This window comes from Pundamilia nyererei, unplaced genomic scaffold (genome assembly GCF_000239375.1).
Source record: "Pundamilia nyererei isolate P.nyererei 1_Seehausen unplaced genomic scaffold, PunNye1.0 scaffold00197, whole genome shotgun sequence".
In the NCBI taxonomy this organism is placed as follows: Eukaryota; Metazoa; Chordata; class Actinopteri; order Cichliformes; family Cichlidae; genus Pundamilia; species Pundamilia nyererei.
This window is the reverse complement of record NW_005187598.1, coordinates 823,832-834,530: the sequence shown is the minus strand read 5'-3', so window position 1 is coordinate 834,530 and position 10,699 is coordinate 823,832. Positions and strand designations below refer to the sequence as shown.

At 42.1% G+C, this 10,699-nt stretch overlaps 1 protein-coding gene across 8 annotated transcripts in view; it reads right to left on the bottom strand.

Moving 5' to 3' along the window:
- hspa12a (heat shock protein 12A) overlaps window positions 1-5,753 on the bottom strand; it is a 75,689-nt gene extending 69,936 nt beyond the window's left edge. For all 8 annotated transcript variants that reach the window (XM_005747437.1, XM_005747438.1, XM_005747440.1 and 5 more), the window contains exon 1: window positions 5,390-5,753. In XM_005747437.1, coding sequence (XP_005747494.1) covers window positions 5,390-5,429 — 40 coding nt within the window. In that variant the 5' untranslated portion in view covers window positions 5,430-5,753. The remainder of the gene's footprint in view (window positions 1-5,389) is intronic.
- Window positions 5,754-10,699: the final 4,946 nt, after the last annotated feature.

Below are 10,699 nucleotides of genomic sequence, written 5' to 3'. Positions count from 1 at the left end.
TTATTATTGTTATTATTGTTATTGTTATTATTGTTATTGTTGTTATTGTTATTATTTTTATTGTTGTTATTGTTATTATTAGTTTTGAAAAATGAGATCGCAGATGCAGGAGAGGAAACAAGCTATGTGTCTGTGTGTGTCTGTGTGTGTGTGTCTCTGTGTGTGTGTGTGTGTGTGTGTGTGTGTGTGTGTGTGTGTGTGTGTGTGTGTCTCTGTGTGTCTGTGTCTCTGTGTATGTGTGTGTGTGTCTGTGTGTGTGTCTCTGTGTGTTTGTGTGTGTGTGTGTCTCTGTGTGTCTGTGTGTGTCTCTGTGTGTCTGTGTGTGCGTGTCTGTGCGTGTGTCTCTGTGTGTGTGTGTGTGTGTCTGTGTAAAAGTCACCGTCTGATGACTAATAATGTTCCTTCAAGATGTAAAATACTGTTACAGTGTTGCAGTGCATTATGGGATTCCATTGTGCTGGTGGACACTTCATTCAGTGATATATTAGAAGTATGTGCATCTAAATCCCAGACAGAAAACTGTTAATGTTGTTCAACCAGCAGCTCCTTTAAACTCGACACTAATTTAAAACAGAGACACGTTCATCAACTACACACGTGAAACACATCCAACTCTACAACTGCCTACATCTGCAGAAACATGCCTGATGCAGCCACCAGACAGAGAACAGCATAAATGGCAACACCAGTTATCCCAGCACTTCTTATCTGGCGTGAGTGAGTTTCCTTTATCGTCCTGTCTAACTGCTGATTCTGCTGTGAAGCTTTGTTAAGCCTACGATGTAATCAGCAGCAATAAAGCTGATATGTGCAGTTTAACATTGTGTAAAGCTGGGTAGGTCTACATGTGTGAGGTGCTTCTCTCTCTCCAGGACCCAGCTATCCCCACTCGTTATCCTCACTGTCATAACAAACAGCCCACAGTGACCCCCACAGCACAGAGCTCAGAAAACTGCTGAAATACCAAAAGGCCCACAGGGGGAAAAATGTATATATGGTCATTCAATGTATCAGACAGTTGTTTTGTAAAGATGGTGCTGCAGACTGACAGAAACACGGTCAAGCTGAACTTCCATGTACAGATGTGTGTAATAACTGCACAGCGTTACCTCAGCCAGCCTTCCATGGCCTCAGCAGCACACAGGCATACGAGCCGCCATGGCAGAAACCCCTGTTTATTAATTCGCACAGTGAGTCCAAGCCAGTGGTAGGCTGCCCATTAGCAAGTTGTTTTTGGTCTAGTATATAGATCCAAGACCCCACCCCAATATAATGAGGGAGCCACAAGTCAGCGTACTTTTAGTATTGCTCCTAAACCCAGCATGGGTTGTACCAGGAAGGGCATCCAGCATCTCTGACAAATCAAACATACTGATAATCGCTAACATTTTGTGGGGATGAACAAAAAGTATTTTACCCGCATGACATAATCTGCAGTATGATCGTCGCTTTAATAATGTAACAGATAGCTTTAAGAAGGCCTTAAGATGTTATGCATACAGTTATCATGTTAACTTTGTATTTCAGGTGCAGGTATAACTATTTTATACATATTGCATATCTGTGCTTATTTGAGTTGATGTTCAGGTTCTTTAAAGGTTTGAAGCTTCACCAGGCGCGACTGTCCAGGTGATACATGTTGAATAAAACTAGAACATAGAAGGAATTGCAATACAGGCTTACAGTACATTTATATCAGGTTATTTTAATATCTTTTATATGCTTCATATTTTCATATTAAGCTTTTAGTAGAGGTTCTTGGTTAAAACATTTAAAACATTTATTTAGTAAGAAGACATACACATAGTCTCAGTGAGCCTCTGTCCTGGTGAAAGGTCAGGTGTACAACAGGCGAATTGAGAAAGAGCGTTTAAGGGCAAGAGACAGTTAGTAGGTGAAGAGGCGACACAAGGAGCATGTGAGGTCAACACACACACACACATGAGGTAGAATTATTTATAGGAGAGAGGCTAGGTCATGTCTGGTTCTAACTGCAAAATTATCTCGGTAGAAGAGGAACCGGTCCTCATTGTCTCGGCAAGAAGAGGAACAAGACGAGAATTGAAAGGTGGACAGGAAGGGCCAGCCATGAAAATAGAAAATGATGTTCTTTCAAATTGGGTGAAAAGTCATTGTGGTGTTGATCTGATCTATGTATAAAATGTATCTGTGACGCATGAGGGGGCGTCAGTAAATCAAACCCTGATGCTATAAACATCTGTTTATGCTTTGATTAAGTGGAAGATCAATTGCTGTCTGCGTACAGAGTTGTCTTCCCACGCGTGTGTATTCATTAAAATCATCGTTTGACTTCACCCGGCCGGATCAGTGTGGTTATTCTTCGATCACCTCTTGTATCCCTCCTCAAACTTTGAACCTTAACAATTTCCACACTGGATCAGTCAAGGCCTGGGTCAACGATGACCACCACGGTGGAAACTGTGCTACTTTTAGCCAAAGACAAAGGACGAGAGAGGGGAGGAGGAAAAGGAAATGCGGAGGGTTGGTGTGACAGCAGAGGATCCTAAGGCCAGGGAAGGGGTGGGCAACTCCAGGCCTCGAGGGCCGGTGTCCCTGCAGGTTTTAGATGTGTCCTTGAACCAACACAGCTGATTCAAATGGCTAAATTAGCTCCTCAACGGCTGTGTCCCAATCCAGGCTCTGCAGCCTTAAAGGCCGCATTTTAAGGCCGATTACATCACAGCGACGCGCCGAAGGCTGTCCCAATTTGAAGGCTGCTCGAAATGCGGCCCTCAAATGCGTCCTTCATTTCCCTGAATTTTAAGGATGTGGCGGTGTAGACTTCGTGGCCCAACATATCCCAGAATGCATAGCGCGGCGGTGGGTGTGGATAATTTTGCCGAAAAAAAACGGTGGATGAGGTGCGGCCGAAGAGTAAACTTTAAGCACTGAATATGACGTCACTTATTTATGTGCAAATGTTTAATAACGAAGAACATTAAACATTACTGTTGGCCACATGTCGGCAAAGTCATGTGACATTAGTGACGTTTGTACTAACTTGGTTTTAAAGTCTTTACTTTAAAATATACGCCGTTCAATAGCTGATCTTAATCTTACAGAGAATGATCAAAGCTCATGTAGAAACAAACAAATGAACAAAAGATTTTCTCCTTCATTTCTGTCAAACAAAGCTGTATGACACGTTTCCAGCTGTTAGTATCATGGTTGCTGGGCAACCTGGGCAGTGCAACGGAGGCTAGACCGCCCATTTCACAAGCCTCGCACTTCCGGCCTTAGCAGTCTTTAAGTACGCGGCCCTTGTGGACCGTTGAGGCTGCGTGCTTTAAGGCTGCAGACCCTGAATTGGGATACAGCCAACATGTCCTGCAGTTCTGCAGAGGCCTGGTAACGAACTAATCATCACTAATCACTAATCAGGTGTGCTGACCCAAGGTGAGATCTAAAACCTGCAGGACACCGGCCCTCGAGGCCTGGAATTGCCGCTAGGGTGATATGAAGGCAGATAATCCAGACTTACCTTCATATGCAAAAACATATTTCTGAAAATGTTCAACTCTGTCTTTAAAGTACACGGTCTATACTGTTTAGGGAAGTAAAATTGTAGTTAGTATGCCAGACGTGCCTGGGTGTGATGTCACGAGAACATTACCAACAGATAGAAGCTCCGATTTGTGCCTAATTTAGCTCCTGAAACTGAAAGTGCTACAAACAGCGGGAACAACATCATAAATAAACCTAATAATATAATAAACCTTAAACATGTGGCCCACCACAGCAGGTAGTGCCACATGTTTAAGGTTTTTTATGCCATATTCCTTGAATCATAGCCCAAAGGGATTTGTGCCTTCTCCCAGGACTGATCCAAGTATCTTTTCCTTTTTAGGTCAATCTGTAAACTACTGACTGAAACGCCAAAACTCTTTGTTCTTAGCAGGCTAATGTTGTCTTTTTGATTCAGCCACAAAGTGTTGTTTTCTTCCTTCTATCTTCTAGAGCAGCAAATCAGGCATCATTCAGCTGCAGACTATCATGGCTGAGTGAGTCATGAAGAAGTGTTTGTATCTTTGGCAACCTTTCCATTTTTTGGGAACTGTGTGAACTCCTACTCAAGTTCATCCAGCAACCAAAGTGTTGCTGTGAAGATGGAAGATAAACACATGGTCATATGACTTTATTACCTCACAAGTTAGGAGATTAACTCTCACAAGAAGTCGTTTTTAGCTGAGTCCAAGCCAAACAAAGTGTTCTATGAAGCTCTGATTCCTGCGAGACATCATCAGGGTGGAGTCTCTATGGCTTTCATTCAGTGACGTTACATAAGTCTGGAGAGCTGCCAAGTCTCCGGCCCAGGCTTTTTCATTTTCTTTTGTTTTTGTGAGGAAAGAGCTTCTGCACACTCTAACCAGCCAGGCTCTGGAATTTCTGCCTAATTTAAACTCGTCACAACACAAACAGCACAACTTCAGCTCATATATAATACAAGAAATCATTAAAATGCTGTAGGTAGAGAAGTGCTGGTGGGGGGTACATCGCATAAAATGGTGCCGGATGACCCCACAGGTTGAAACTGTCAAAATAAAAGTCTTTCTTATGTCTGTAAATCTGTAACATATTGTATTGTTAAATATTTCTGTTACTATAGTGGAGCAACTGTAACCCACATAATGTCCTTAGGGATTAATAAAGTGCGCTGATTCTGATAAATGTTGCTTGGTATGCTTAAATGTGCATCTGGAGTGCGACACACAGAACTGCTGACAATTGTGTTAGTTCAGCAAGCAATAATAAAATGACCGACTTCAAGCCACTGATGCCAACTTTAACACAGCAGGCTCTATGCACGCCGCTGATGTGAACCACAGCTCAGGACTCCAGCTCCATCACACCAGCGCCGACTGGGCGGGGATGAGCAGTACCTGAGGATGTGGTGCAGACTTCTTTTTTTGCTGCATTGAGTCACAGCTCCGGTGGGATGGGCCACGTGACCAAACCCCGCACCGTTATGGAGGACAGACCTGGTCTGTGTCTGCGGTAACGACCTGCCACACCGAGCTCAGTCGGAAAACACGAGCCAGAGAAAGCGAGAACTTTTAACATCGCCATGTTCGTACATGTCCCTGCTCGGGGCAAGTCCGCGGGCGAGGTCCTGCACAACACGAGTGCCCTTGGAAATCCCAGGCAGGGTTTCAAAGCGCACACAGCCTCTCTGCACTGCAGCAAAGTGTCGCATACGCGTTTTGGCCAGAACTAGACCGAAGCGCGGAGTGCCACCGTCGGACAAATATCAGAGAGTTCCGCGTCTGACAGGCGCCTGCACCGAAAAGCAGCTGCGCAACTGCTATCAGAGCACCGCGGCTTGTACCGACAGAGGTGTTTGTAGAGGCTACGGGATAAGCTAACTCACCTGAGATTATCTTCTCTGACGATGCGTCTTTCTCGGTCATCGTGTCCCGCAGTTTCACCTCCTCTCGAGCCTTCTCTCCGATACAGCTACACCAAGCAATTTTCCTGGTTGCTGAGGCGCACCGGGCCAAAGTGGGGAAAAATCAAACAAAATGTGGTTTTCGTCACTAACGCGGTGCCCCCCCGAGCTTCGCTTTACCGCCTGTCGTTGTGTGCATAAGACCTGGAGATATTCGTGGACAGGGTTGAGGTTCGTGAGGGTCTAGAAGCAGGAGAGGTGCAGAAAAGCTTCAGCACAGAGGATGTTGGACCCCAGATTTGCTGCTGCTGCTCTGTCCGCCCCTCCCATCACATTCATGGCTGTCCTGACCAGGAATGCTGCCCCTGTCCGGTCTGAGGCAGCTTTGCTCGGTGCAGCCGCAAAAGATGCAGTACTACCCACTGTACCCCACTACCGCTGTACCCCCCACTACTGTACCAGCATTCAGACTAGTGTAACGAAAACCCCATGAAAAAATTACCAAACGAGTGAATACGTGAAAGACATTCAGGTTAGATTCATACAAGTCGATCGTTTCCCCCCTCCACTTTAATTACTTTAATTAAAAAACAAACAAACGTTTGCATGTTTGTTGTCATGGTCCCGAGTCTTCTGATTATTATTGTGTTTTGGGTTTTTCAGGAGGCCCGGGGTAGACCCAGGACCCGCTGGAGAGATTCTATCTCTCGGCTGGCCGGTGAACGCCTCAGTGTTCCCCGGACAGGCTGGAGGAGGTGGCTGGGGAGGTCTGGGCTTCTGTGCTTAGGCTGCTGCCCCCGCGACCCAGTCCGGATAAGATGGATGGATACTTCTGTTTAACTGTCTTTAGGTTTGGTTATTATTCTACATGTGTGTGATTCTCTTTGGTCCAGTTCACAAACACAATCTGCATACCCCATACAGATTGTGACAGTCTGTGTGAAGTGGTATACACGGCATTATAATACAGGTGAGAGGTAAGGAAGTGCAAATACGTCGTTACTGCAGGTACGTTATTTTCAGGTAGCTGTCTCTACTTGAGTATTTATTTTTCTGATGTTTTTCTAGATCCTAGATTTTAACAAAAGTATCTGTACTTTGTACTTTTTACATTTTCAAACCAGGCGTAATACTTTGGGTTTCAAACATTTGAAGAGAGCGCTGCTGCTGCCGGGTGTTAACGTGGGCCAGTGTTGTTTTTGGGGGGGCACGATACCGTTACAGTGCAGATGTCTAAAAGTTCTAGTCGCAGTACTTCAGCATCTAGCTAGCCCTACAGAAGAGAAGGAGGAGTAATGCTTCTTAAGTGGCAACATGTTGACTTGACATTTCTTGTTTCCAGTAGGGGGCGCTCTAAATTTTGCTGAGAGTGGGCATATCAGTGTGTTCAGGGCAGGACCGTCATCCTGTGGAGTTTGGACTAGATTTCTATGTGTTATAGAAATATGGCTCATCGTGGCAAAACATCAAAGCTCTCCATGCTGCCAGGGGTGTATCTTTTGTATGAAAGCTCACAGTTTACAGTGTAACACAAGTCCAACTTCTTAATGTTTTTCTGGACAAATTTGTGGTTGTTGGGGGCACGCACCTTCAAACTGTACCCCAACATGCAATACGTGACATTTCCTGCCCCCGCTACGTGGCGCTGTGGCCATTGTCAAATATTACAATTGAATTGTGTTCAGGAAGTTACAATGCGTGAGAAGTTTGATCGAGATTGGACAATGTATCTGTGAGAGGCGTCTTTGCCATGGCGCCCCATCGCAAAGACTCAATTCAGTACAGCCCAAGTTAATTTTTATTGATCAAAGTTTTAGTTTACCAGCAAACATGGCAGCTCTGAGAGCACCAGTGGCCTCTTTGAGCAGCAAACAAAAAACGCCTTCTGCATCTGTTTGCAGGATGATTGTTGTCAAAGTCAAGGCTGTGGAGAACAGGCTGGGGGATTATGGCTTCTCTCACATTCCTCTGTTCAGTGTACCTTGTTAGGACCCAATTTCTTGCTGAGGTCATTCAACACAACTTACTCTCTCTGCAAATCGGGACACAAATGTTTCTATACCATCCAGCCAGGCCTACAAAACCTCTCACCTTCCTCTCAGTGGTGGGAACAGGAAATGATTGGGTGGTGTCCACATATCCTTTATCCAAACGTCACCAGTTCTAGGATGAAAGTTAGAAATGGCATTTATTTACCAGAAATCAATACAAAAATCTTTCTGTTTGTCAGAACAGTGGGGATGCACCACTAGCTACTGGAAACTTTAGTCATTCCCAGTTCCAGCACTTTCTGCAGCACTGGCACCAAACTTTTCAGGTGAACTGGGGCATTCTCCTTAATCTGTATCTTGTACTGGAAGTGGTGCGTTTGAGTGACTCATGCATGAACAGAAGACTATAACTGATGGAAATTAACTTACATTTATTATTAAGATGACTATATGCATTTGTGTATAAACATTTACTGCACACTAACAATCACACTACGTTCTTGACTGCCCAATAATTCTAACGTTTTATTATTAAGCTACATGATCATAGCTGATTTATGTTTTGACTTTTAAGTTTTATTGGTTAAATGATTCACAGTTATGGTTTTAGACATGTCTTACAGATCCTTACTGCGCAGTATTTATTATATATTACCCGTATTTTAACCGCTTTTACATACTGTAACTACTAGTTGACCTGCTTATTTATGCTACCAAAGACAGTCTAATAAGGATTATAAGACACTACACACTGTGTCATTTGAGGAAAGTACTATGTCTTATTAGATTATGGATTTACAAGGAAATAAATTAATATGGTTACAGTGGGTGTGTTGTTTGTTTGTTTTATTTGTTGTGTTGTTGTGTTGTTTATTTACTGGGGGGGAAAGCGCCAAATACTCACCATCTGTTGTTTTGGTAAATGACTACAAAACTACAAACGGGTTGTAAAAAGGAAGGAAAGGAAAATAGTCAGCGAGAAGGAAGGATGTAGAGGTACAAAGAACAAGGACCAGATGGAAAAAGCACTTAGCAGGCTGGAATCCAAATAGTCCAACTTGTCATTAACGGTTCAGAACGAGCCAAAACAAAAAAGATCAGTTCTCCAATATGAAGGATCTGTCCTGGGATCTTAGTCATGGAGAAGGTTCATCAGACTCACACGTTGTACCTTAATGTTAATCCTTCAATGGAACGCCAGGAACTTAGCTGCAAATGGACAGGCGCTTCAGGGCATAGATGTGTTCATTAAATTTAAATCCAGATATCATGTGTACACAAGAAACATTGGTTTAAACCAAATCTAGATTTCTAGAGTTAGCTCTTGATGATAAAGATGTTGATTTTGATCAGCCAATTAATCAGTTAAACTTTAAAGTCTATCCCAAAGAAAAGAGGTAACAAAAAGGAAAAGTTAGTGTGTTACATTCTTGTGTGTTGGACACAAGAATGTAAAGCATAATTAAAGCCAGGAATAAAGCATTTAAAACACTGAAAATAATAATAATGTGTGTTAAAAATGTAAGGCTCTAAAAGGAAACGGGCAGAAGTTAGAAGAATAATTAAAATGGGAGTAAGAGGGAATATTGCATGAAATACTGTAACACTTTGGAGAGAGTCCAGACAACTAATAAATATATGTCTGTCTACGGGAAAGAGTATGGTTATCCAATAATGAAAGATAAATAGTTGATAACAAAAGTAAAGCCGAACTATTGGCAGGAACATTTGCAAAGTTCACAGCATAGAAAGTTTAAATAATGCAGAAACACAAAGGAAAGGAGGCCCTACAAGAAAAAGGTGAACATGAAGGACTGATAACTGTCATGTTTTCAATAGCAGAGTTACATAATGCTTTAAAGAAAGTAATACAGCTCCAGCACCAGATCTAATTAGTTACTGCATGATTGAAAACCTTGGTAAGTTTGGTAAGAGTAGAATAGTAAAATTATCTAACAAAATATGGGGTGAAAGTAAAAAAATCAGTGGGAAAAGGCTGTTGTTGTTCCATCTGTAAACCAGGAAAGGATCCAAGCTTAGCTGAGAGTTACAGGCCGATAACTTTAACATCTCATTTGGAGAAAATAATGGAAAAAATAGTGAATGAAAGATTATTTCTTAGAAACTAATGGTAAGATCAAATATTCTCATAGTGGTTTTAGGAAAGAAGAAGCAAGATGGATCCAGCTCTGTGTCTACAACATGTAGTAAGACGACCCAAGGAGAGAGTATCAGCTGTGTTTGTAGATACTGAGAAGACATATGATAGGATGTGAAAGAAAGACTCCTGGTCAAGCTGCATCAGATCGACAGGGAAAATGTAGAAATGGATCAGGAATGTTTGAACGAGTAGGAAAAGAGTTCAGTACAGGTTATGAGGTACAGAATGGTAATCCACAAGTATTGTTAGTCCAATAATATGTTCCATATTGATTAATGAGGTATTTAATAATATAATCAATGGGAGTTTCATTGTTTCCAGATGATGGAGTCATTTGGAAGAGAGGAAGAAATATAAGGTTCATCATGACTGAAGTACAGCAAGAACTACAAAAGAGGAGGATTGGGCTCTGGGATGGGGATTTATGTTCTCTGTTACAAACACAAAGTGGATTATTTTGATATAAAAGAGAGTAGATTAGCAGTTTAATCTCAAATTCTATGGAAATGAAACAGAAAAGGTTGATTTCTTTTATATTTAGGTATCTGGTGTAATAAAAGGCTTACATGGAAAACACATATTGGGGAAATAACTGAAAAAGGTTTTGAATATTTTAAGATATTTAAAAGGCAGCGAGTGGGGTGCAGAGTGGACAGCATTAAAGGCTTTATATAAAGGTCTCATTAGATCAGTTCTGGTTTGTGGTTCAGCAGCTAAAACATTGTTAAATAGCTTTAAATTAAAATTCTGTATCAGGCGCTGAGGCTGTGATGTGGGGCCATTCAAACTACACCAGTGTCCACACTGTGAGTTTAAAATGGGTAAACAACTGCTAGAAATCAGAAGACACCAAACTGCTTTAAATTACTTAGTAAAGTTAAAAGGACATAGCATATATAGCACAGAGTATAATTAAACCTAGTCAAGAAAAAGGAAGTGTACAGATAATCAGTTTTGGTTGGATTATAAGAGAAAAATGAATGAGAGACAAATTAGTAACAAAAATATTAGTCCAGCAGTACCATTCTCAGTTTTATTGCCATTGCTACAGTGGGGCAAAAAAGTATTTAGTCAGCCACCGATTGTGCAAGTTCCCCCACTTAAAATGATGACAGAGGTCAGTAATTTGCACCAGAGGTA